A 26804-nucleotide genomic window follows, 5' to 3' on the forward strand; every position below is an offset into this window, starting at 1 on the left:
AGACCCAAATTAAATTGAATATTCCAAAAAACCCAACTTAGAAATTGACATCTTTTTTTAATTATGTATTAACACAAATTATATAATTAAGATGGTTAAATATAAACTTTTATAAGAGGAATAAAAGCTGCAAATTTCCTTATAGAAAGCTGCAACAGCCAATCCATGAAATAAAAAAATTTATGTTATCCTTGCCACATTGTGAACACCTTATAGATCCTTCAAGTTTCTTTCCAAATCTCTTTTCTTCTTAAATTTTACTCTCTCACTTTCTCACATTAAAATCCCATATCTTGGTCCACTTCACTGAAATATCAACGCATTGTGTATGTATATACATACGTACATATGATTTGTTTATGATAAACAATAATAATAATTATAGTTATAAGGGTGCTTCATAATTTCTTTTCTTTAAAAAGTATACTTTATATGTACAACGTTTTCTTGCATCCCTCCCCTCAAAATCACACTCTGTTTCTCTCTATATAAGACCCATTTGACAGCAACTCAACAATCTCCTCTGTACCCCAAAACAGAATTGAAGCAGAGCAGCAGATCCCCTCAATGGCTGTTTCAAATCCTACCCTCTATCTTCTTTCTTTTCTTCTTTTCTCTATATCCCTAACGCCCGTCATTGCTTCTAAATCGGTGAGAACATTTATATCTTGGTCTTCTCTTTTCTCTCTCTCTCTCTCTTTTTTTTTTTTTAAAAAAAATAATTATTGTTGTTATTAATGATTTTTTCATAATCTGCAACTCGGCCTGCCGTTTTAGTCCTATGTGGTGTACTTGGGAGCTCATTCTCACGGCCTAGAATTATCATCAGCTGATCTTGATCGAGTAAAAGAATCCCACTATGATTTTCTTGGATCATTCTTGGGGAGGTAAAGAAACTTTCTGCAACTCGGGTTATCTTCATTCGATCAAATGAGACGTCTTTGATGACATTAAACTATTCTGATGTTTTTCTTTACAGTCCCGAAGAAGCCCAAGAATCCATTTTCTACTCCTACACAAAGCACATCAATGGCTTTGCTGCAGAATTGAATGATGAAGTAGCTGCTAAGCTAGCAAGTAAAAAGCCTCTGTTTCCCCTGTTTTCCTCTGTTTTCTCTCTGTTTCTTTCTCTATATTCTGTTAAGAGTTTGTAATGGTGATTTGGGTTATTCTTTAAATCAATGTTATAGAGCATCCGAAGGTGGTTTCAGTCTTTTTGAACAAAGGAAGAAAGTTGCACACAACTCGATCGTGGGACTTTCTTGGGCTGGAGCAAAACGGCGTAGTTCCATCAAGCTCAATATGGAAGAAAGCCAGATTTGGTGAAGATACAATTATAGGAAACCTCGATACTGGTTAGTTTCCTTTTTTCTTCCTTTGGATTTCTAATCTTGTTAAGCCATGTACAGCGTCTAGAACTGTTTAGTCAACTTTCCTCAGTCCACTTGGTTGATTCAGATTGGATCCGACGCAGAAAAGATTGAACTTGAATAGTTGACTTCAGTTACGCAGCGAAAGAGAAATACATATATATATATATATATTATTTTACGGAATTAGTGTTAATAAAAAAATGGATTTGAAGAAGCACGTAGAGAATTACGTAAGCTAATATATGATAATTATGGAAGCATTAACTACCCCACGTTCATGCATATGATGAAATCTTCATTAAATTATACTTTTGTTGCCTAAACAATGGACCACCCTCGTAAACTCTTATTATAAATAAATAAATTAATTAATTAATATGTCGCTTTTAAACGAAGTAATATTTATATATATTTATAAAAATCTGAATTTTAGTTAAATTTAATGATTTCTAATATATTTTTTAAATTGATTATGTTGTCAGCATATATTATTTAATTATTAAAATATATAAATTTTTATTAAAAAAATTAACTAGTAAACCATAAATGAAGATCAAAACCTGATATGATGAAGAAAGTGAGTGTTTTTGGGGAGGATGTCTATATGTGTGTATATTGAGTTGGTGTAGGGTGATGGTAATGTTTGATTGGAACATTGTGGAAGGTGTGTGGCCTGAATCAAAAAGCTTTAGCGACGAGGGGTTGGGACCGATTCCATCAAAGTGGAGAGGAATTTGTGACCATGGCAAAGATTCTTCATTTCACTGCAACAGGTCAGTCACTCCACCCCCTTCTTTTTTTACCTAACCATTCACTCCTAGCTATTTTTACAGTACTAAACTTGGTCAAATGTACAAATATAATATGAAGATAATATAACAAATTATTATATTACATTGTGTTTGATACATAATGCACGTGGTTTGTAATCTTCCCAAAAAAATTCAACTTACATAGATGACAACATATTGTGTTGTAATGTAAGACGATAATTTCTATTAGATTTTGTTAGTATTTTATGCCAAATAAACATAGATTAAAGACAAAAATTGTGTTCCTTCCTAGAAACTTTAGTCATTTGTGTTTGAGTTTTATGAGGGCTGAACTAGGGAGATGTCAAACGCTGGTACTAATTTGAGCTTGTGGTTCTCTTTCATCAATTGGTCCAAATTATAATCCAAAAAACTGGTGGGTATTTTTTATTTGGCAATTTCAGCTTTGTGCAATCAATTCACAGTCACACAATTTCTTCTCACAGTATCGCAAATATCTAATCTCTCCTTCGATTGTGGGGGACCGGAATCTCTAGAAAAAGCACATTCCTTTGCTTTCCCCTTTTTTTTTTTTTTTTTTTTTTTTGACTTTGCATTTCTCATGCCCCTTTTTTCACTAAAAACAAAATTAACACCACTAATAGCTTAAGTAATTAACTAATTAATTAAAAGTAATCCTTTATGGACTGAATTATGTTTGTCAGTTTGTTTAAATCTTCAAGATAAACGTAATTAATTTCTATTATTCTGTTGGCTGTTTATAATATAGATTTTATTTGTTGATATAAAGCAAAATTATTTATTACACATATAATATTAGACAAAAGTTTTTTATTTCATATTATCTTCTTAATCATGTACAAATTTCTATATAATTTTTTGGTAAACTTATACATTAACAACGTGGTGACTGGAAACTGGGATTTTCTGCTCCCATCATTTGATTTCTCTATCGACTTTGCCCATCCTAGCTATTCATTTGTAGATTGATAAGTAAGTGTTAATTACTAATAATTCTATGTATAGTTTCGCGGTGGAAAGTGTATATGCATATAAATGTGTTATGGTGTACATTGAAGGAAGTTGATAGGAGCAAGATTCTTCAACAGAGGATATGCCAGTGCGGTAGGCTCATTAAACTCGTCCTTTGAATCACCTCGTGATAATGAAGGGCATGGGACACATACCCTTTCAACAGCTGGAGGTAACATGGTAGCAAATGCCAGTGTGTTTGGGCTAGGCAAAGGGACAGCCAAAGGAGGGTCGCCGAGAGCCAGAGTTGCTGCCTACAAGGTGTGCTGGCCTCCCGTACTGGGCAACGAATGCTTCGATGCAGATATTCTAGCAGCCTTTGATGCTGCCATTCACGACCGTGTTGATGTGTTGTCTGTGTCATTGGGTGGTACAGCTGGTGGTTTCTTTAACGACAGTGTAGCCATTGGATCTTTTCATGCAGTCAAGCATGGTATTGTGGTGGTTTGCTCGGCTGGAAACTCTGGCCCAGACGACGGTAGTGTGTCTAATGTTGCACCGTGGCAGATCACCGTTGGGGCAAGCACTATGGATAGGGAGTTCCCTAGTTATGTTCTACTTGGCAATAACATGAGTTTCAAGGTAATCTTTAACAAAAAAAACATGTTAATTAATATTTTTGTATTAAATATATGAATCTTAATTAATAATCTTTGTCTTGTTTGATTTGATCTCTAAGGGAGAAAGCTTATCAGATGCAGTTTTACCGGGCACAAACTTTTTCCCACTTATCAGTGCCCTTAATGCCAAAGCAACAAATGCATCAAATGAAGAAGCGTAAGAATTTTAGCTCTTTGTTTCTTTATTATAATATGTGTTTTAACTTAATATATGAGTTATCGTATTTGAAATATGTAGGATATTATGTGAGGCCGGGGCTCTTGACCCCAAGAAGGTGAAGGGGAAGATCTTGGTGTGCCTTAGAGGCTTAAATGCAAGAGTTGACAAAGGACAACAAGCTGCTTTGGCCGGCGCTGTTGGCATGATTCTTGCTAATAGTGAGCTTAATGGGAATGAAATCATTGCTGATGCTCATGTGCTCCCAGCTTCACACATTAGTTTCACAGATGGTCTTTCTGTTTTCGAGTACATTAATTTAACCAAGTAAGATTTGGATTATCTACTCCGTAACTCTTTTTGCTCCTTCACCTGGTTTTCTTCTATTTCTAATTTTCTATATTTCATAGTTCTCCAGTGGCATATATGACTCGTCCAAAAACAAAGTTACCTACAAAACCAGCTCCAGTCATGGCAGCTTTCTCATCAAAAGGTCCCAACATTGTAACACCAGAAATTCTCAAGGTGTTCTAGCGAAAATGCATAGTTAATTCTATCCATACGTAAATCTCAAGTAGCTAACAAATAAGTGTTGATTCTATTGTAGCCTGATATAACAGCACCGGGAGTAAATGTCATAGCCGCCTACACAAGAGCTCAAGGGCCAACAAATCAAAATTTCGACAGGCGTAGAGTACAATTCAACTCTGTCTCAGGAACCTCAATGTCTTGTCCTCATGTTTCAGGCATTGTAGGCCTCCTTAAAACCCTCTATCCTTCCTGGAGTCCTGCTGCTATTCGATCAGCTATCATGACTTCTGGTAATTAAATTAAAAGCCAGTTAGATTTATATAAATTTATCTGCTGGAATTCCAACGTGGCTTTTCTTTTATGCACAGCAACCACCATGGACAACATAAACGAGTCTATTCTCAATGCATCAAATGTTAAAGCAACACCATTTAGCTATGGAGCAGGACATGTTCAACCAAACCAGGCCATGAATCCTGGGCTGGTTTATGACTTAAACACAAAGGATTACCTCAAATTCCTATGTGCCTTGGGCTACAGTAAAACACTAATCTCGATTTTCTCAAATGATAAGTTCAATTGTCCCAGGACTAATATTAGTCTCGCCGATTTCAACTATCCTTCGATCACAGTCCCTGAACTCAAGGGTTTAATTACCTTGAGTCGAAAAGTAAAAAATGTAGGTTCACCGACTACTTACAGAGTTACAGTACAAAAACCAAAAGGAATTTCAGTGACTGTAAAGCCAAAAATACTGAAGTTCAAAAAAGCTGGAGAAGAGAAAAGTTTCACTGTCACTCTCAAGATGAAAGCCGAGAATCCTACCAAGGAGTATGTGTTTGGAGAGTTGGTGTGGTCGGATGAAGATGAACACTACGTAAGGAGTCCTATAGTGGTGAAAGCAGCTTAATTGATTAATTAGAAACAATAATGTTGGTTTAAGATATTATATTTTTTACCTTTGTGGTAGCAGGAAAAAGAAATGCCTTCTAGTTTACACACCCATGTTATGCTTTATCAAGAATAAAAGTCTCTTGCTATTTTTTTTTGCCATTTTCGTTTTGTTAATCATATCTAATGGCCACAAAACTGCGAAAATGTTGAAATTCATAAATGCAAGAGATGTTGGAGATAGGAGGAAAAGGCTAGAGAGACTAATGAGAAAACTCAAAATTTTCTATTGTACTTCTTACAAAAAACCTTTAAGTACATGATTATTTATAAACTATAACTACTACAATTAATTGTAACTACCAACAAATATAATAAATCTAATTTATGATCCACAACTGCTACCAAACCAAATGATATATAAAAACTCTAATTTATAAATTTTAACTACTAACAAACTAATTACTTATATTATAATTTACGAATTAATTCTTAACATTCTCCCTTAATTTGCAAATCTTGTTTTCAATCCAAGATTAATGCATAGTTTTTGAAAGACTTCAAACTTGAGTGGTTTGATGAAAATATCCACCACTTGATCTTTAGTCTTTACGTGCTTGAGATCTACTTCCTTTTTAGCAATGCAATCTTTAATAAAATAATATCTTGTGTCTATGTGTTTGCTCCGTTCATGAAATACCGGGTTCTTGGCTAATGCTTATGCGAACTTATTATCAATAAAAGTTTTAATAGCTTCATTCTATATTAAATAAAGTTCTTTCAATAATTTTGTAAGTCATCTGGCATGACAAGCACAAGAGGTTGATGTCACATATTCAGACTCACAAGTTGATAGTATAACAATGACTTACTTCTTAAAACTCTATGTAATTGCACAATCACCCATTAATAATAAAAAATCAGTTGTATTTTTTCTATCACCAATATTTCCAACGAAATCACTATTACAAAATTTTACAAACTTAAAATTATTAGAAAATGAATAAAATAACCCAAAGTCAATAATATCTTTAAGGTAATGTAGAACTCTTTTAGCAACATTCATTTGGGAGGTAGTAGCAGCTTCTACAAAACGACTTATTAGTCCAACTGTAAAAAGAATATCAGACCTTGTAAATGTCAAGTATCTCAAACTTTCTATAAGATTTTTAAAGAGAGTGGGATCTATTTTTTCTCCATTATCAAACTTTGATAACTTGACTCCACATTCCATCGGTGTGTTCACAAGATTACAATTAAGCATTTTGAATTTCTCTAAGACTTTTCTTGCATATCCTTATTGAGAAATAAAAATACCATCTTCCATTTGCTTCACCTCAAGGCCCAAATAATAAGACATGAGTTTCATATCTCATTTCAAATTCAAGTAATATGTTTTTCTTGAATTCTTCAAACAAACTTGGATTGTTGCTCGTGAAGATGAGATCATTCACATATAGACACATAAATATAGTATCACCATTAGAATGATACTTTACATAAAGAACATATTCATGAAGGCAACGAACAAATCCGTTATCTTCAAAAGACTTATTTATACAGCTATTTCATGCTCTTGGCGCTTGTTTTAGCCCATACGAAGCTTTTTTCAATTTCAACACTTTATCTTCAGGCCCTTCAACCATGAAACCCAATGGTTGTTCTACATAAACATTTTCGTTAAGATAGTTATTAAGAAATGTCGATTTTACATCAAGTTGAAAAATTTTCTACTTTGTTTGAGCTGAAATAGCTAAGAACAAGCGAATAATCTCCATGCGAGCAACTGGTTCAAAAACCTCATCATAATCAATCCCATGCTTTTGCTTGTATCCTTTAGCCACAACTCTTGCCTTATACCTTTTCACATTTCCTTGATAATCTTCTTTAGCTTTATAGACCAATTTGACACCAATAGCTTTATATCCCTTAGGAAGAGTGAGTAGCTCCCATATGTTATTATTTTCTATGGATTTGATCTCTTCATCCATAACTTGTCTCTATCTTGCAATTTTGATGACTTCATCAAAATTCATTGGTTCACTGTCAAGAAAAAGATAAAACAAATTATTTATATCAAAATTATTGATTTTCTCAGTTTCATCATAAAGATCTTGAATGCTCTTCAACTTTCGTGGCCTTTCACTTGAACTTTCTTGAGAAGTGGGTGATGCAACATGAATTGGAGAATGATGTGGAGTTATCTCTTGTAAAGGTACCATGGTCTCTTGGTCTTCCTTTTCAAAGTATGGAAAGAAATCATAAGCATTTTCTTCTTTCTTTTCTCAATTCCAAGTCACTTTTTCATTAAATTCAATATCTCTACTTACCATGATCTTGTCATTACTTGGATTATACAATTTATATCCTTTTGAGTTTGTATCATACCCAATGAAGATATGTTTGACACTTCAATCGTCGAGTTTAGATCTCTCTTGTTGTGGAACATGAGCATATGCAAGACTTTCAAAAACTCACAAATGGTTGACATTAAGTTTCATTTTGCTTAATGCTTCTTGGGGAGTCATATTTTTTAAACTTGATGTTGGAGACCTATTAGATAAATATAATGCACAAGAAATTTCTTCGGCCCAAAATTCCTTGGGCATATTTTTTATTTTCAACATGTTTCTAGTCATATTAAGAATAGTTTTATTCTTTCTTTTTGCAACTCTATTTTGTTGTGGTGATCTTAGAACTGTTAAAGGGCGATGAATTCTATTAGATTTAAAGAAATCATAGAATTTTTTGCAAGTAAATTCACTTCATCTATCTGTTCTCAAAGACTTTATTTCACAACTACAATTTTTTTCTATAAGAGTTTTGAAAATTTTAAAAGTAACAAAAACATCTAATTTTTGCTTTAAAAAATATACCTAAATTTTTCTACTAAAATCATCAATAAATAGTAGAAAATATTTATTTTTACCAAATGAGAGTGGATTGATTGGCCCACACACATCGGCATTCACAAGTTAAAGTAGCTTGGTTGCTCTTGTAGTAGTTTCTTTTGGGAAACTCCTTCTTGAATGCTTTCCAAGTAGACATGCTTCACATAATTGATTAGCATGGTTGATTAATTGCATCCCTTTCACCATTTTTTCTTCTCCCATCGCCTTAAGTGTGCCAAAGTTCAATTGGCCGAATCTCATATGCCAACATCTTGCTTTAGATGAACATGTTATTCTTTGACATATGCACCTTAGCAATCAAATTAACACTTTGATCTCTAAGCGAAAGACAATAACCTTTCATATGAATTTCATATTCATTTTCAAGAAGTTGACTTAAACTCAAAATATTATTTTTTAACTTTGGCACATAGTAAACATTAGTAATAAGTACATACCCACATTTTTTTTTGAATAGATTAAAATTGTACATTTTTCTTGAATTTGAACTTTCGAAGAGTCTTTAAAGAAACATTGTCATTAATCTTCTAATCAAACTCCACAAAGTTTTCTTTATTGGCACACATGTGATTGCTTGCTCCATTATCCAAGTACCATGAATTATAGGTATCACTATCTCCCTCTTTACATGCTAGCAACAAAGTTGTTTCTTTTTCATTTTGTTTATGATTGACAAAGTTGGCTTGTTCCTCCTTCTTGTTTAAAGTGCTATGACATTCCCAAGCATAATGTCTATATTTGTGATAATTGTAACATTCAATATTTGATTTATTAGAATTCCTATATTTACCTCTTCCTCTTCTTCTTCTTATTCTACGCCTCTATTTGAGGGTTAACTTTTGTCTTCATTATCGACATCATCTTGAGTTTCATTTTTTTAAAATGTTTGACCATGGCCACAACCCCGTCCTCTACCTCTTTCTTGTTCGCTTTGCTTTCGACCATCATTCAAAAATGCATTTGATTTGAGAACTTGTTCCAAACGCTCTTCTTGTCTTCTCTTCATTTTTTTTTTCTTCATGAGCTTATAGAGATTCCTTTAATTGTTCAAATGTCAAAATATCTAGATCATTTTATTCCTCAATGGTACAAACCATATAGTTGAATTTTGGTGGCAACAATTAAAAAATTTTCTGCACCACACAAACATCTTCTGTCATCTCATCATATCTCTTTATGTGGCTTACTATAAACTTTACCCTTGAGCAAAAATATGAAATGGATTTAAAATCCTTCATTTGTAAAACTTCAAACTCGTCTCGTAAAGTTTGGAGTCGTACCTTCTTCATATTGTCGACTTCTTGGAGAGAATTCTTCAAAATCTCTCAAGCTTGCTTTGCGTTGGCAGCATCAGTCACCTTTGGAAACATAGATTCATCCAAACTTTGATGAATGAGTGCAAGGGATTGTTGATCATTCTTCTTTGTTCTTGTAAAAATATCCTTCTCATTTTGAGTTAAGGATCCTTCATCTTTGGATGGAGTAAAACCTTTTTCTACAATATTCCACATATCTTATGAGTCAAGTATAACTTTCATACAAAAACACTAACTATTATAGTTTTTTTTATAAGACGAAAAAATTGGAAAGAAAATAGATTATGCTAATCATCTCTAGAATTTTAATAAGGAACCAAACTCTGTTACTACTTCGTTGGAGATAGGAAAAAGAGGTTAGAGAGACTAATGAGTAGACTTAAATTTTTCTATTATAATTCTTACAAAAAAAAAAAATCAATTACATAATTATTTATAGACACTACTACAACTATTAGATTTAATTGTAATCATTAACACATATAATAAATCTAATTTATAGTTTACACCTATTATCAAATTAAAAAATATATAGAAATTTTAATTTATAAAATTCAATTATAAAACGAACCAATTAATTATATTCTAATTTATAAATTAATTCAGAGATGATTATTTTGTTAATATATACCAAAACTTAGCAGAGTGGGAAAAAAGATCGATTACAAAATAAAGCTGTATTACATATATATATTATGATCGTTTCGGGATATATCAAAGCGTGGTGACTTAATTTTTGCTGCTTCTTAGCTTTGAATTTCTCCTCAGCCGAAACCAAAAAGGCCCAAAATCAAATAGAGAATTTCTCCAGATTTAACATGAGCCCTCTTTGGAATTCCACATATGGATATGCTATCGGTTGCTCATTCTCTTCTGTTCTCCATCTGCAAGCCCAATTCTCCACATGATTTAGCCCATGCACAAAATATATAATATATATATAAAACATTTCAAATTCAAGTCAACTTTATATTTTCATCTAAAGAGTGAAATAGTTGTCATATCTTAATACCGGTACCTTAATAAAATTAAAAGTTAGAGCAGTTGAAAGCACCTGTGATTAACTTGAATATAAATTTAAGATCACCCTTTTTTTTTTTTTTAAAGGGTTAATCCGTTACCTAATATTACATTAAAAAAATACGTAATTATTGAGTTTTATATAAAAATTCAAATCACATACTACCAATTTCTGACAGTTTGAAAATATAAATCTGAAAGTTATTGAATTAGGAGTGCTTAAGTCAGGAAAATTACATATTAAGTACTAAACCGATCATTCATGAGATTTACTAACTCAACATCTAGGTCGGTAATATAAGCGTGGTTAAAAATAATTATACCTGAAATTCTGTACAAGGTGGTGGAGGAAGAATGCAACCTCAACCTTGGCAAGTTCAGAACCTGGACAGCACCTAGAGCCTCCACCAAAGGGTGTGAATTTCTTGCATGTTTGATCTTGGCTCTGGAGTACATAAATAAACAACAATAACAACAAATCATTAATTAAATTTTAATTAAAAAATTAGATGAGATACGGTAATTGAATTAAACTAATCCTTAATTAATTAGATAATAATTAATTACATGAGGGCTATGAACAGGCTAATCTCTATACCAAAAGAAAAAGTCAATCACATACAAAATTTAAAAAGCATTATGTACCCCAGTTTAAAAGACTAAAAAGCTATTAGCTTGTCCTACATATATTGGTCCCCCACTCAACATCAAATTATTAATCATGCCTTGTTTTTCTTAAAGCAGTAATTAAGCAAATATAAAAAAAAAAAAGTTATGCATTTGATTAGCCATTATTGTTAATTAATTAGATGTAATTATATGATAAAGTTACATTATTACCTCCCATCTCCAAGGATAGAATTGGGGAGCACTTGCATGGAGAGATGGGTCTAAATGTACTGCAGTAAAAACAGGTAGAACCTTCCAACCACATGGAATTACATAATCTGTCACAAAATTAATGTAATTTATATTAACCCAAATTTGTATTTTAATTAAGTAAATCAATTTAAATAGTCAAAAACCTCTAAATTTGACTTCTTTAAGGGCTTTTCTGTGCACAAATTTTACAACGTTCCCATATCTGAGAGCTTCATTGATGACCTACAAAGAAAATTAACATGCAATTATCTATATCTATATATATATATATATAGTAATATTGAGCATTGTAAGTAGTTATAGTATTGCTGGCAGCTGAGAAACAAAAAAGTGTTCTAGAGACTTCATATCATCATTGCATGCTAGAAATTACCAAAAAGAAAGATAATTAATTAGTAAATATAGTCAAGAGTAATTACATGTTGGGTAAAATCCATTCTCCTGTAGTCTTCCCAGTTCAAAAACTCATCTTTCTGCTTCATGTTTCTGATAGTCTCATGCTCTACCTATACGTTTTTGTGGACATCAAGTCTTTTATTATATAAATTATTGAATGCATATATATATATTTTAAGGTTTGATGTATGTATATATATATATATACCTTTAACTGTCGTAATGCATTGGGTGAGTGAGCTAGAAAATGCACCAGCATTGCCATTAAGAGAGATGTAGTTTCATAGCCACCCAGAAGAGAATCAAGAACAAAGCTCACTTTTTCATCTTCAGATAAGGTATCAACTCCCAGAAGTATCCCCAGAAAATCACTGCTACTACTTTTTCCACCATTACTCTTTCTTCTTTCCTCTATAATTGCTTTGACAGTAGAAGATATTCTGCTTCTAGCCTGTAAAGATGGTCAAACAAAAAGTTGATCATCACATGCCTCCTTTTTCCAACCAAAAAGGAAACCCACCTCAAAACACATAATTATAAACAAAGCCTTTCTTCTAAATTATATCAAATCAAACTAATTTTTAGAAACCCCAAAAAAAAGAAGAAAGAGTTTGATTTGATTACCTGAACAGCTCTTGCATATGGAGTGCCAGGGATGTAGAGTGGAAGAGATATAAGTCCCCTCATGAAAGTAAGAAAATCTTCAAGAATTTTTGAGGTCTCTGGATCATCTGGTGTTAAACCTAGCACTTGCTTTACTATTACATTGAATGTGAACTGGGTGGGTTATGATGGAGGAAAAAAGAAAAGAAGAGAAAAAGAAAATGGAAAAGAAAGTTAGCAATCAATCATATTGATGCTTTATATATACATAACAAATCCAATATAAATACAGTACTTTTCTGGCCTCTTCACAGAAGATGACTTGTGGCTTATCTTTCCAAGAGTGGAGAATCTGGATGGCAAATCTCTCAATGTCGTGGAGGAAGTCAGGGTTTGATTTGGTGATGGTGACAAGGGAAAGAGCCACATTTCTTAGCCTCTTATGGGTTTCACCCACTGCAACCAGCATGGAGACTTTGCCAAGAATTCCATGGATAGGCTTCGGGTAGCTGCACTGAAACAATTTACCTTCGTTTTGGAGTATGAAGTAGTTGAGTTCTGGGTCACAAGACACCACTGTTGGAGAGAAGAACAAGTGGGATTTGAACACTTTTCCATATCTGAAATTAAATTTCCCAAGACATCATAACCTTGTATTAACCTTCACATCAATATCATTACAGCTAACCACTCTACCCTACATAAATTAGATGACAATTTGACGCTTCTACATAATTTATATCTGTGTGTACATGTGTTCGGTGTGCTATCATACTTTTCTCTTTTGATAATGAAAGAAAAAAAAATTTGACTTGGGTTTATCAATATAGCCTGTTTAGATCATATCAACATCAAGAAGCGTGCAAGCCTAGCTCATACATATATGTATATATGTGTGTGTGCATGTATATAAAAAGACATACCGAGAACAGTGGTCTTGAAGAAAAGAGCCAAGAGAATTGGAAGGGTGGGGCGTCAAAAACCCGAGTGTTTCACCGAGGATCGGCCACCCAAAAGTGCCCTTAGGAGCAAGGACAGGCTTCCAGAACAAGGGCAAGAAATGGTTCAATATAACCACTACCACAAACCCAACTAAACCACTCACCAGGATAAGCCAAACACACAGAACCATGGATGGAGGAAGAAGATAGGAGATCAGAATTAGTGGGTTTTGAGGGGGAAGCCAAGTGATTGGCCTGGCATTAAATTTATAGAGAGAGGTTTTTTTTTTTTTTTTTGGAGGAGAGATTCCTTATGTTTTATTCTAAACAATTTGCGGGAAAAGCTAACAGGCTTTTGTTTTGTTACAGTACTACTTTACTACTCAATGAGTTCACTTTTCAGGGTTTAATTTAAGGCACTGTACATGTTTTGATTGTCTTACCATCTACCTGACCCTCTATTACTAGCCCTTGGGATGCAGAAACTCTATATATTTTGTATGTATATAATACACTTGTGTATAATATTTCCAGAAAATGCATGTACACACTGATGATATTTTAACAAATATCTTGTAAATCTAAGAAACATATGTAATTATAGTTTTAAAATCTATATGTATAGGTTTCGTATGTGATCCATGATGTTGAGATTTAAATGCAAGTACATAATTGTACCTGTTCTATATATATCCGTTCTTGCATGCATTCTCTATCTATATACACTTCAATTTAAGAAAACATACGTAACTAATTCATTCTTTTTGTTGATCATCCCGTTTCCATGAGTTTCTTGGGGGTGATATATGTATACACACACATCAGAGTCAAAGCACATCTTGCATCTTGGATTCCTCAATATGATTATTTCGTTTTTGCAGAAGGGACCATTTCCGTTTTCATTTCCCTTCACTTGAAATTTGCTAGCAAAGAATGACGCATATACAGGTTTAGTGAATATTGATGAGTATAAAGTTTGAATATAATAAACTAATTTGAAGATTAACATGAGAAAGGAAGTAAGTGAATTGTTTGATGTATTGACAAGGGTAAGGATTGCAGAGGGATTATCTGTCTCTGACTCATCACGTTGCTCGAGATGGCACGAGGAGATGTCAGTTGGACCAAATTCTTGTTTTCTCTCTTTATTACCTTTGACTCATTTTCCCCTTCCTCTCTCTCTCTCTCTCTCTTTTAATGTAACAAATTAAAGAAGCTTGATTTTTTGTTTTTTTTTATTTAAATTTTCCACTCATACTTTATTTTTATCACTCGCCAGAAAATACAAAAAAAAAAAAAGGTTTACTCCAAATTTTTTAAAATATTTTCTCTATTTGAGTAAAATTAATTATACATTTTTTAGAAAAAAAATTCGAAATAAATTTCAACCGAAGAAGGTATTTATACTCGAAATTGATACAAGTTAGATAAATATAGAATAACTATGAGCGCGAGATAACTCTTTTTTTAAAAAATAAGCAAAATAGTCTTGTAACTTTGAAAGAAATGGTGTCTCATCGTAATAGTGACTAAACTCAAACACTAATTTATTAAAAAGATAAGTTTTCACAAATTCGTAAGAAAAATTGATGTTTGACTAATGTTGAAAAATTAGATTTAAAAAATTTAATTATCGTATTTTTTTATTTAAAAATATTAATAAAATTTAATTTAATTATTGTATTTTCATTAATATATAACTAAAATTTAAATCACGTTTAATCGAGTTTATAACATAATATATTTATAAAATAAGAAATTTTTTGTATCAGTGGTTTAAATAAAAGTCTTAGCTATTATATTATTATATTATATTGGTAGTATGTTTTGTTTATTTAAAGTTGCATGCTTGGTTAGTGAGGTAAAATTTGAAAAAGCATTTGCAAAAGGCAAGCCAAATAGAGTCTAAAATGAAATAACATAGCTCATTCCCATTACTCAAATTTCAATTTTCAAAATCTTGATTGAATTCAATTCAAACCTCTTTCCATACGTAAGAGCTTTATATAGAGATTGCAGACAGCCAGAAATGAAGGATCAGAAAAGCTGATCCTCTTTTTTGCCCTCCTCAACATATATATATATATATATATAAACATATAAACATATAATATATATATATATAGAGGCAGTAGGAGTGTATATACAATATAGTGTCGTGAGTGGGAGTAGTGACTATACAGGCAATAAAAGTTGCAGTTAAATCTACTTAGTACAGCAATCCCATGAACTACTACTACTCTTTTTATTTGTCTCTTTACACATAACCCATCTGTATATATATATATATATATTTTATCAATTATTTCATGATAAGAAGTTAATGACTCAAACTCATATTTTTTTAAAGAAAATATATGAAACTGAAAAATAATATATTTATTTTTTAATTTTTTTTTCTAAACATATATTTATTAATTAAATAATACATATACATTAATTATAATAAATACAAATAATTTTAAAAAAAAAAAACACATCAGAGATATAGTACCACTCAAATATATAATTTCTATATATTTAATACGAAGCAAAAAAATATAATTAAACAGAGAAATTAAATGGTCATGCATAACAATAAGTGTCAATATACTTACACTGCATTTCAGTAATAATAATAATTAACTTCTATTTCATTGAAAAAAAATTACTTGTTTTATTTTTGAGAACAAAATATGTTGACATACTCACATTGGCATTTTATGATATCTTGTAATAATGAAAAAGAATAGTCACGTTAAAATTAATGAAATTTTTTATTTTGATATAGTATTAAAGTTAATTAAATCTGAAGTGAATTTATTCAAGTTTATTGCTAAATATAATTTAATTATTCTACAATAAATTATTTTTTACCTATTAATTAGGATGTTCAAAAATTAATCACTAAATATATAAATTAATGGGTTCATTCAAACACCTTAGAATTATTATTGGCCGCGATCACTGGCTTGGTATGTCAGCTGTGCATGTCTTATCCTGTATATATATATATATATATATATATATATAAACAATGTCAAAGCAACTTTATATATATATATATATATTATTGTCGTGCTTTTTGGGACTTTTGCTCTTTACTTTTCCCCCCTTCTTCTCGGCCTTTTTTTTTCCCTATAATATTGCTCTACAAGAAAAAGTAAGCAAGAAATTATTAGATTTTGTTCCGATCCAATTTATCGGGCTTAAGAAAAGCTACATAATGTTTAATTAACTTGTTAATTTAATTATTTTATTCTCAGAAAAAAATAACATTATTTATCTCTCCTAAAGAGATAATTGAAGAAAAGTGATTATTTATTGAAAATATTTATATACATGCAGATTTGAGGTACAATATTGTTAATCATAATGTAAATATTCACCTTTTTACTAGTAAGTTAGTCAACTTGGAAAAAAAAATATTTTTATTATGGTAAATATTAAAACTAAATTTGAATAGAAAAAATTCCCTGAATTATTGCACATTTGAAAATTAAAAGAAAGCTAAGAGCTTTCAAAATAAATAAATAAATAAAGGGAGAAGACGACGGGGGGAAAAAAGCAAGAAAAGGGATTAATCTTAGTGAAGTGATTGCACGTGCAACCACGTGGTCCCCGTAGGAACATAGAATCATTACCGCTATGGGACAACTCACTCACCCGTGCGTCTCCTTAAATTTCAAAAACCATATACATATATATATATTTTTAAAAGTTAACTTCCAAAATGCAAATGCAAATGCAGAGTTGATTTCTCTCTCTATATACACAGTAATTGGTAGGTTAATAGATTGAATAGAATATTATTTTCAGTCAGCTTTTACATGAAATTTGGAGACCGGCTTCCCCAGGATGCAATTGTTGTCAACAACTTTAATATGAGAAAAAAGAAAATATTGGAAACAAGTGAGGAGGATTCCAATCTTTTCAATTTTTCCTAATAATAAATGCATTTATCCCACAATCAAACATTCAAAACCAAATCAATAGCTGCAAGTCACGCATCAAAATGTTAATAGAATCCTATGCCTGTCTACAATTCCCAAATAACATAGCAAGTTGAAGGAAGCCCTACTTATTCTGAACTTCCAATTTCAGCGCAGCATCTTCTAATATATCATCTTCCTGTTTAGTTAATAAGCATTTTCTTTAAAAGATTTCAAGCAACAATACCTCCCTACATTCTAATAAACAAGCAACTCATCATAGACTAAGGAGATCAACTTCTACTCCTAGCTTTCAGACCATGTGACCCCTCCAAAGTTCCCCCAGTGTAATGCACCTGTACGCTAGCTGATGCTGTGAAAAATGGTACAAATATACGAGATGACAGTAGTTATCGACCTCGGCCACGTCCCCGTCCGCGACCCCGTCCGCGACCTCGTCCCACAGGCCTCCCTAAGGACACATCGGGCAGAGGAAAGAAAGTCAATTGAACAGATAAAAAGCACTCTTACTCAAAGGTACAAAGGCAATATACAAATACCAGCAGTTGGCTTCTTGGGCTTGACCCTTGGTGTCTCCTCTACAAGTAATGTTTCCAGGTTCAAGCTGTCAGGGAGAATATAATAGCGGATGTTGGTACCCCTTACACTTAGATGGTCAAGAGTAACTGGATTTTTTCCCTTTAGTGTCAGCTTCACAGTCTTCAAGTGTGTATTCATGCTGATATCCACCCCTACAAGATTTGAAGCAAAATGTCACTACAATATTTTCAAATTTTTGAATGTTTTTTTTGGTAGTCCAGCAAGTCCAATAAGTGAAAAAATTGATTACAGAAGAAAGAAAGCCAATGGACTAATCAACATCGTGTTTGATTGCAAAATAAGAAAGCATTGGTAGGGTTCAAATTTCGGCAGCCTCACTGTCTAAGGTTACTGAATTGAAGTCTCCAACTAAGTTATCTACCACAACGTTTCGTCAACAACACGACACAACTTTCTCTATAACATCTTTTGCAGTTCTATTAATCACTAGCCAAAACAGAAATCAGAAGGGTATGCTCAATAGAAAGTTAGAGCTCCTTGGTCCTTGGAGTACCCAGTAAAAAGAAGAATTGCAGAAAGAAACTACATATTTTTAGTCGTACAAAATTCCAATGGTTTTATGGCTTTAAAAAGACAACCACTCAGTTTTGCCAGCCTTTACCCAGCAGAGCTGAATCAAGTATTGGATTTAATTTTTTTTTCTCCAGAAAATCAGATTTGAGTGTCATTATCCATGACTCCATCAATAGTTCCAAGCTTTGAAACTTATCCTCCTGCTTATACCAAAAATATACAACTAAAGCAAGTGAAATGTTGATAAATTCTTTTGCACTTGCACATTCTTACACCTATTTTACTCTGTCCGATCATCTGCCGTAACCTTCTCAGAGCTCACCCTTTACTGGTCTTTCATTTAGCTTCAGGAAACTGAATGCTTTCTTTTTTGATAATGTCGATCACTTCATATACTATATTCTCCCACAAGAATTCCACCTTAATCTCTTTATTTCAGCTTCAAACATTTTTAAATTATATCGTTGCCTGACTACCTGGTACTGTATATCAAATAGCATAACTGCAGTTGTAACCGTTTACAAAATTTTCCTTTAACTTGTAAAGTTTTTAGACAACGGGAGATTACAATATTTAATACATTTTCATTTCAATCAACTTGCTCTGATTATGTAATATCATTTTGGCTCTTGATTAATTGTACTAAATCTGCATTTTCTATATTCTATTATAGTTATATTCAAGGGGAAGAATCTTGCAGGCACATTCTCCTGTGGTGCTCGTTTGTGCATCATTTTATTAGGGTTCGGCATATGGTTTGTTAGGTCTGAATTGGGTAATTGTTGGTTCTGTTAAGGAGGAACTTCGCCCTTAGAGAAGCATTCAAGGGGCTGAGAAGATAATTTTTATACCCTGGCTACTTAATGGGTAATACAGAAGGAAAGGAACATAAGAGCTTTTGAAGGGATTGAATCTAACTTTATTAACTTTAAGGATTCTTGGTCTCAGACCCTAAGCTTTTTAATCAAAGGTCATCCACTTTATTTTAGTGAGAATTTTATAAACCTAAAAGATATTTTGATAAACTTGTAAATCTTTGTACATGGATTGCATCTCATTGATGCTCTTGAATATATATATTGTCCATATTCAAAAAAAAAAAAAATTATAGTTACATTCCACTCAAAACTTAGGACCCTACCTACATTATGCAATTTCAACAAGCTCACTTTAATTACTAGTTAGAACTAATGCTATTTCCTTCAAGTAACATATATCAAGGGTACGTCATCTAGAATGACTTGTAACCTCATGCATAACTCAGACAAGAGAAGATACAGATACAAAGCATATTCCTAGTGTAAAGTAATTTAAAACATCCATACTAACTCTAATAGATCTTATTAATTCCCGAATAAACAAATGTTTCCCCCAACTCAGACACAAAAATCCAAAATCAACCATATTACAGGAGACCTCGAAATCAATTTTATCCCTTTATACCTTCAAGGATCCCTGATTACTTTTCTTCTCTAAAGGCTTCAATAAGATCAATAGTGACAATATTAGCATGAGACCTGAGGGAGTTTCACTATGTCACATGTTTCTATGTTCCGCAACCTTCGCCAGGAGGCCCATAGTGTTAGCATTCAAAATTTTGGATTATTTTGAAATGAATTCCATATAGAATTGCGTAAAGGCATTCCATGGCCTTTTTAGATTCTACAAAACTTAATGGAATTTGAAAAGAAACTTGGGAGTCCAGAGAAGAATAAGCTTTAAAAAAAAATTTAACTCTTATTTGTGCTTCTCCAAATATAGTTATTTAATTCACTTCCAACAAATATGCTCAAATTTTATGTTTTATTTAGAAATAAAAGCTTATTTAGAGATAATTTCACACCTCACTTCAACCTAAAACTCAAAAAATACACACAAAATCAGCATTATAAGTTTCTAAGTATAAAATATAATCACAAAAACTTCCATTGAGTCCTTTAACAAAGAAACTCGCACGTCGAACCAAACAGGTAGAAAAATTTAGGAGGAAAGTACTCAAGACTGTAAATAAGCGGAGAGAGAGAGAAAGACAGAGAGAGAGAGAGAGAGAGAGAAAGAGAGAGAGAGAGAGAGAGAGGAACCTGTGATCGTGCCATGAACTACTGTTCCGTTCTTGAGCTCGATAGACACAGTTTCATTGTTCAATTTCATCAAAAACCTAATTGATTTTCCACATCAAACGACAAAGAAATGACGCGAAAATAACAAGGAGATTCAGATAGCAAAAAAAAAAAATCAAGACCAATTTTTATACAACAAATTATTCGTTTAAAACTTTTTTTTTTATATATATATAAAAAAGAGAAACAATACCTGACGAGCTTCATATTCGTTGGTTTGCAAAGGGGAGGGTTTTAGGAGAAAATCAGTCAGAACTCGGACAGACAGAACCTTGCTTTGGTATCTTCGTATAAAGCACGTGCCCGACCCGAAAAACACAATCGGGTTACCATTAGTCCCTGGATCCGCTGTAGTATAGGTGTGAGTGGTCCGACCCAATACTAACCATGGGCCGAACGGACCAGCTCATGGTCCGGTTGAACCAGTACAACAATATTTTTTTATCAATTTATTTATTAAGATTTATTCAATTTTTTTTTTTGAGCAGTTACTTTATTTTCTATTAAAAAAACTTAATGATTATAATAAATACGGCATCGTTTTTTTCTCGTACGGCTTTTCCCATCATATAATAGTAGCTACTTATGAGACCTAGATTTTTTTTTAATATTAAAAGCATACATTAATAATTGAGTACATATATAAGCATTTATATGCTCCGTTATTATTAATAATTCTTTCAATCGCTATGCATCACATCACATTCAACATTCATGAGTCTTTCAAGGAACAAATAGAGATTTATATATTAGTTTTAGTTTGTTTTTAGCCTTTTAAATTTTGATGGAAAATAAATTAATTATAATAAAAAATAAAACATAAATAAAATGAAATATAAAATAAAATTACATAAAATAGAAGTGTAATTTCACCCTATAGAAAATAGTCAATTGCAAATTACAAGAGTCGTAAAGACGTCATTCAAAGGATTCTAAAAGATAGCCAGCCATTTATAGAAAATAAAAGTTTCCAACTGGAGTATTTGGAAAAGGTTACCCTCCATTCCTTTCCTCCCTCCTAAATTTATTGCTACTGAATTTACTCCCCTACCCCCCAGTATTTATTATTTAAAATAAATTAAAAAATCAAAGAATTAATTTATTTAATGAAATTTTTTATTTTTACATTATATAAAAAGAAAATAATCATTAATATTTGCTTAATAAAACAAACTATAAGCTTACAATAAGAAAAGAAAATGACGGTGGAAATTTTTTAATGTGATTGTATTAAATAATGACAAAGAGCACGTGAGTGTGTAGTTGAATTCCTGCAATCGTGAAATGACGTCCACCAATTATTCTCCGCTAACTCTCAGATTTTTTCCATACCCCAAAAAAGAAATATTTCAAATGAAAAAACTATTTTCCCAAACTACCCTTACCAGTTTGGACTCAATCACCCTAATCCTCAGGCCCTTTCTGGTAATTTCACAGCACACCGGGGAGGGGATCAACGGTTCCCAAGACCGCATCAGAGTCAGATCCCCACATAAAATAGGACTCCCCCCCTTCTCCTCTTCCCATTCTTCACCTCCATTTCTGTAACAGAAAAATAACAACACTAATAAGAGTGAAGCAGGGAGCTCCATTTCTGTAACAGAAAAATTACCTACGCACTCTGTTCGCACATTCTCTCTTCACTGATAAATCTCTGTAATTCTAGATTTCCACGGAGAACTTAACAATGGCGAGTACGGCAACGATTGGAGCTTTGAGAGTTCCTACCGTTTCTTCTTCTTCTTCGGCTTCGTCCAATTCCTCGAATCCGACCAGGAAGGCAGCCGTGAGGAGCTTGTCGTTCTCGTCGTCTTGTCTTTCAGGAGACAATGTTTTGTTGCGAGCGGTTTCTGGTCGCCGGGGAACTGCCAATGGAGACAGGAGACCAATGATCGTGTCTCCCAAGGCGGTTTCGGATTCTAAGAACTCGCAGACATGTCTTGATCCTGACGCCAGCAGGGTGAGTTTCTCCATTCCGAATGGTTTTTAAGAAAATGCGAAGTTAACGACGGTACATGAGATTCATGTGAAGTTGTTTCTCTTTTTGTCACTGTAGCTTTTAAAAATTGTTGTTTGATTCGATTAATTATTCCTTTTTGGTTTCCTGTTGTGGGAAACAGTTGCATGATTGCTTCTATTATAAACTTTATTTTATGTGCGTATTCCTTTGCATAAGTAACACGCACAGATATAACAAACTCGTATATTTGACGGATCTTCTTCATTATAGTCGATGAATCACTGCATTTACATGTATTTGGCGGTCAAATGGATAATAATTTGAATTCAAATGGTCACAACATTATCTTCAAAATCGTGATCTAAGTAGTCCTATGAATGGAATAGATGAATTCTATGCGCAGGAGTTCTACATACAAAAGTCGGTCGGGTCCCAACTCGATACGGAATTCATGATGTCATTCTTTTACAATCTAGCCCTTATTGGACGAGCAGCGGAGGGTTCCTGTGGGTTTCTAATCCCATTTGTATTTCCATTTAAGAGTTATCTATATTGTACTATAATTGATTTACGTATATTAGTGATTGATAAAATTATTAAGAACTTTTTTAGTCCTCCTTTAGAAATTTATGCACCGGATTAATTATATGTACATCCAATCAGGTAGATGAGAATCAAGGATCCCAACTGATTATTTTATGGTTCACAAACTGATCATGAAGTTCTCCGCTTTTTATCTCTTTTGCGCTGTGGAGTTCCTGTAAATTACATAATAACTTTTTTTCTTTCAATTTCTGATTTCGAATAGAGCGTGCTAGGTATTATTCTTGGAGGTGGTGCCGGGACCCGACTCTACCCTCTTACCAAGAAGAGGGCAAAACCTGCTGTTCCTCTAGGTGCGAATTACAGGCTGATTGATATTCCTGTCAGCAACTGTTTGAACAGTAATATATCGAAAATCTATGTTCTTACACAATTCAATTCTGCATCACTCAATCGCCACCTTTCACGAGCATACGCGAGCAACATGGCTGGTTACAAGAATGAAGGTTTCGTTGAAGTTCTTGCCGCTCAGCAGAGTCCAGAAAACCCAAATTGGTTTCAGGTACGATTGTAAATTCAATATTCAATTCTTTGTTTCTACTTCTTTCTTTTAATTCTTCTAGAAATTATTTGTCTTCTTAAAAAAAATGACAACTTCTGATCAGGAGGTGAGACTTTAGCATTTGGATTCATGTAGCTAAGTTGCCATTAAGGTCTAATTGAGTTGAGTTGGTAGAAACCCAATTGAGATGAATCATTTTTATAATTACAAATTCTAATAAATATAATGGTGTTGGAATCATTTTACTTTCAGTATCTTATCTCCAAATTGTTACTCTGAAAAAAAAAAAAAATTCAGGGCACAGCTGATGCGGTCAGGCAATATTTGTGGTTGTTCGAGGAGCACAACGTTTTGGAATTCCTAGTTCTTGCTGGGGATCATTTGTATCGGATGGATTATGAAAGGTTTATTCAAGCACACAGGGAAACTGATGCTGATATCACAGTGGCTGCATTGCCCATGGATGAAAAGCGGGCCTCTGCATTTGGATTAATGAAGATTGACGAAGAAGGACGCATAATTGAATTTGCCGAGAAACCTAAAGGGGAGCAACTGAAAGCTATGCAGGTGAATTTCCTTCCGATAATTTAGTTACATAAAGTATGATTCTATTGGTAAGTTTGTCTTGCTATAGCTACTTAGTTCTAATATATTATTGTTTGGCCGCTAGGTTGATACTACAATTTTAGGTCTTGATGATGCAAGAGCAAAAGAGATGCCTTATATTGCTAGTATGGGTATATATGTTGTCAGCAAAGATGTGATGTTAGAGTTGCTTCGAGATAGGTTTCCTGGAGCCAATGATTTTGGGAGTGAGGTTATTCCTGGTGCTACCTCCGTTGGAATGAGAGTAAGTCTCTTTTAGTTTAGCTCAATTTGATTCCTCTTAAAATCTTCTAACAAACTGGCTCTTTCAGTAATTATGGAGTTTGGTTTGTGTGGATTTTGGTCCAAGTTGAAACTAATTTTGTCAGTTCCTTAACATGTCCATCAACTAATGGGCATTTGCTTGTGCCCAATACAGCGCTCTGCTTCAGAATTGGAGTTTGGCCGTGGTCCGGTCCTGTACTTAAAATACTTGCCTCCTTCCAAATAAATTGAAAACCACAAATGATTCTAATCCTTTTGAGACTCATGAAAGTGAGAAATCATAATATCTTCTATGTTTTCAACAATTACAACCTCTCCTTGCAAATTTTATCTACTCATCTGTTATAGTTACTTCATATATTTTAGATTTGTTTCTAAACCTGAATTTCCTGTCAAGATTTCTGTGGTTTAATACTTCTTAACATTTCTAGGTGCAAGCTTATTTGTATGATGGCTATTGGGAAGATATTGGTACTATTGAGGCATTTTATAACGCAAATCTTGGCATCACCAAAAAACCAGTGCCAGATTTCAGGTAGTTCTTAGTCATTGTTGTAAAATCATCCTACCAGCTGGTGAACTAGGTCAAAGATTTGAGAAGTCCTAAAATTATGGGCCTATTTCTGCAGCTTCTACGATCGTTCAGCTCCAATCTACACCCAACCTCGGTATTTGCCTCCATCCAAGATGCTTGATGCTGATGTTACTGATAGTGTGATTGGTGAGGGTTGTGTAATTAAGGTAACTCAACTGGCTAACTTGTTTGTGGTTGGCTATAACTTCTACCCTAGGCAATGTAACATTAAGTTATTTGTTGGAATCAATTCTACCTTTTCTTTAATGCAGAACTGTAAAATTCATCATTCTGTGGTTGGACTTCGATCTTGCATTTCAGAGGGTGCAATCATAGAAGATTCATTATTAATGGGAGCTGACTATTATGAGGTATTATTACTTCCTGAAAGTTAAGTCAAGTGGCCAATTAAATATGCTAATGTTATTTTTTCAAGATGTGTAATTGACCTTAATTATATACAATGGCAAATATAGATTGCAATCAGCAGGAAACGATAATTTACTGAATTCCATTTTCATTTATATTAATTATTTTTTCTCATTGTTTTGTTCCAGACTGATGCTGATAGGAGATTTTTGGCTGCAAAGGGTAGTGTTCCTATCGGTATTGGCAAGAATTCTCACATAAAGAGGGCAATTATTGACAAGAACGCTCGAATTGGGGACAATGTCAAGGTTGTGATTTTACCAATTTACTCTTCCTATGTCTGTTAAATTGGCTCTCAATTTTAGGGTTTCTCCCACCTGCACCTGCTTTAGAGAATTTGTTATTAGCAGTCACATCCACTGAAAATCTTCCAAGAAGAAACTGCTTGGCCATGACGGCACTAAAATATTGATATCAATGCATGCAACTGGTTTCTATTGGACATAAACGAACTACATGTAGGTTTACAACTGGCATTGGTCCACTACATGCTATGCTCTCCTACTCATATGTCCTGATCTCCTTGTCTCGGTTCTCTTAGAACCATAGTTGTGTCATTCAAAGATTTTGATCTTTAACAAGAAATTCCGTATCTCTATTTGCAGATTATCAACAGTGACAATGTGCAAGAGGCAGCGAGAGAAACAGATGGATATTTCATTAAAAGTGGGATTGTCACTGTAATTAAGGATGCTTTGATTCCTAGCGGGACAGTAATCTGAGAATTTCTTGTGAGTTACAATTTTAACTGCTGTTACCTCTTCTCTGCGATTCCTGAGAAAGTAATCTGCAATGGAAAATCTGCTTCCCCGTTACAGTAGGTTCTGTTTCTTTAATCTGTAGTTGTATATTTCTCGGTTATGTACTAATGCAATGTAATTAAGAGAGGAAGAGAGGACGTGGAAGACATGCTGTAAAGGCCTAGTTCTTCCAAAATAAAAGCTTTTCCCCCTTCCTATAGTTTTCTTTCCTGTTTTCTTTCATGTTCCCTTATTTTACTTTCTTGTCATAATTAAAATATTTATTAGATATTGTAGGAGCACAAGCCATGGGTTGGAAATCTCTGAATGTTATTGGTTCGAATTGATTCTTTTTGTATGGTCTTTCTACATAGACCTAAAATAAATTAATCATATATTCTTTCTACTTATTTTAACCCATGTAACAGCTAGTAATGACCCAATCGGAGTTGTTGCTTTCTTGATTTCATGTTGCAGCCAGCAAATTTCCTCTGGAACTGAAAGAGGTCTGACT

The 26804-nt window shown here is 33.1% G+C and overlaps 4 protein-coding genes across 5 annotated transcripts; 2 read left to right on the forward strand and 2 right to left on the reverse strand.

Moving 5' to 3' along the window:
• The first annotated feature begins 89 nt into the window (after nt 1-89).
• On the forward strand, nt 90-5539 carry LOC110808738 (subtilisin-like protease SBT5.3). The gene is made up of 11 exons (XM_022034335.2): nt 90-651; nt 778-887; nt 980-1077; nt 1191-1355; nt 2038-2146; nt 3226-3760; nt 3858-3955; nt 4037-4282; nt 4366-4480; nt 4563-4776; nt 4855-5539. Exons 1-11 carry the CDS (start codon nt 568-570, stop codon nt 5394-5396), a joined length of 2316 nt encoding a protein of 771 aa, XP_021890027.2. The 5' UTR covers nt 90-567; the 3' UTR covers nt 5397-5539.
• A 3794-nt stretch (nt 5540-9333) lies between these two features.
• Nucleotides 9334-13748, reverse strand: LOC110808733 (cytochrome P450 724B1-like). 2 transcript variants are annotated; one of them, XR_015817769.1, is made up of 10 exons: nt 13430-13748; nt 12802-13126; nt 12528-12680; nt 12112-12354; nt 11927-12013; nt 11651-11729; nt 11466-11572; nt 10949-11070; nt 10290-10489; nt 9334-9784 (listed from the first exon to the last, which is right to left on the reverse strand). XR_015817769.1 is itself a non-coding variant. In XM_022034320.2 (9 exons), the coding sequence occupies exons 1-9, from the start codon at nt 13636-13638 to the stop codon at nt 10396-10398; spliced, it is 1419 nt and encodes a 472-aa protein (XP_021890012.2). In that variant the 5' UTR covers nt 13639-13733; the 3' UTR covers nt 10125-10395. The 2 variants fall into 2 exon arrangements, 1 of the variants encoding a protein (XP_021890012.2); XM_022034320.2 differs by lacking the exon at nt 9334-9784 and having other exon boundaries at nt 10125-10489; nt 13430-13733.
• Nucleotides 13749-17524: 3776 nt separating this feature from the next.
• Nucleotides 17525-20913, reverse strand: LOC110808666 (small nuclear ribonucleoprotein SmD1a-like). Its single transcript, XM_022034234.2, has 4 exons — nt 20806-20913; nt 20574-20650; nt 17919-18110; nt 17525-17830 (listed from the first exon to the last, which is right to left on the reverse strand). The coding sequence occupies exons 1-4, from the start codon at nt 20817-20819 to the stop codon at nt 17769-17771; spliced, it is 345 nt and encodes a 114-aa protein (XP_021889926.1). The 5' UTR covers nt 20820-20913; the 3' UTR covers nt 17525-17768.
• Nucleotides 20914-22126: 1213 nt separating this feature from the next.
• ADG1 (ADP glucose pyrophosphorylase 1) lies at nt 22127-26510 on the forward strand. The gene is made up of 9 exons (XM_022034291.2): nt 22127-22572; nt 23381-23677; nt 23975-24244; nt 24348-24527; nt 24979-25082; nt 25177-25288; nt 25394-25492; nt 25679-25798; nt 26156-26510. Exons 1-9 carry the CDS (start codon nt 22300-22302, stop codon nt 26270-26272), a joined length of 1572 nt encoding a protein of 523 aa, XP_021889983.1. The 5' UTR covers nt 22127-22299; the 3' UTR covers nt 26273-26510.
• Nucleotides 26511-26804: the final 294 nt, after the last annotated feature.

This window comes from Carica papaya, chromosome 3 (assembly GCF_054855325.1).
Source record: "Carica papaya isolate Zhongbai chromosome 3, ASM5485532v1, whole genome shotgun sequence".
NCBI classification, from domain to species: domain Eukaryota; kingdom Viridiplantae; phylum Streptophyta; class Magnoliopsida; order Brassicales; family Caricaceae; genus Carica; species Carica papaya.

Excerpts from the sequence above, each read along its gene's own strand:
- LOC110808738 (XM_022034335.2), top strand. The coding sequence starts at position 568 with ATGGCTGTTTCAAATCCTACCCTCTATCTTCTTTCTTTTCTTCTTTTC. Across the intron at positions 652-777 it reads CCGTCATTGCTTCTAAATCG|TCCTATGTGGTGTACTTGGG; the intron begins GTGAGAACATTT and ends CTGCCGTTTTAG. Across the intron at positions 3,761-3,857 it reads GCAATAACATGAGTTTCAAG|GGAGAAAGCTTATCAGATGC; the intron begins GTAATCTTTAAC and ends TTGATCTCTAAG.
- LOC110808733 (XM_022034320.2), bottom strand. The coding sequence starts at position 13,638 with ATGGTTCTGTGTGTTTGGCTTATCCTGGTGAGTGGTTTAGTTGGGTTT. Across the intron at positions 12,014-12,111 it reads ATGCATTACGACAGTTAAAG|GTAGAGCATGAGACTATCAG; the intron begins GTATATATATAT and ends AAAAACGTATAG. Across the intron at positions 11,573-11,650 it reads TAAAGAAGTCAAATTTAGAG|ATTATGTAATTCCATGTGGT; the intron begins GTTTTTGACTAT and ends ATTTTGTGACAG.
- LOC110808666 (XM_022034234.2), bottom strand. Across the intron at positions 18,111-20,573 it reads AGTTCATGGCACGATCACAG|GGGTGGATATCAGCATGAAT; the intron begins GTTCCTCTCTCT and ends CAAATCTTGTAG. Across the intron at positions 17,831-17,918 it reads GCCCAAGAAGCCAACTGCTG|GGAGGCCTGTGGGACGAGGT; the intron begins GTATTTGTATAT and ends ATGTGTCCTTAG.
- ADG1 (XM_022034291.2), top strand. The coding sequence starts at position 22,300 with ATGGCGAGTACGGCAACGATTGGAGCTTTGAGAGTTCCTACCGTTTCT. Across the intron at positions 24,245-24,347 it reads AGCAACTGAAAGCTATGCAG|GTTGATACTACAATTTTAGG; the intron begins GTGAATTTCCTT and ends TTTGGCCGCTAG. Across the intron at positions 25,289-25,393 it reads GTGAGGGTTGTGTAATTAAG|AACTGTAAAATTCATCATTC; the intron begins GTAACTCAACTG and ends TCTTTAATGCAG.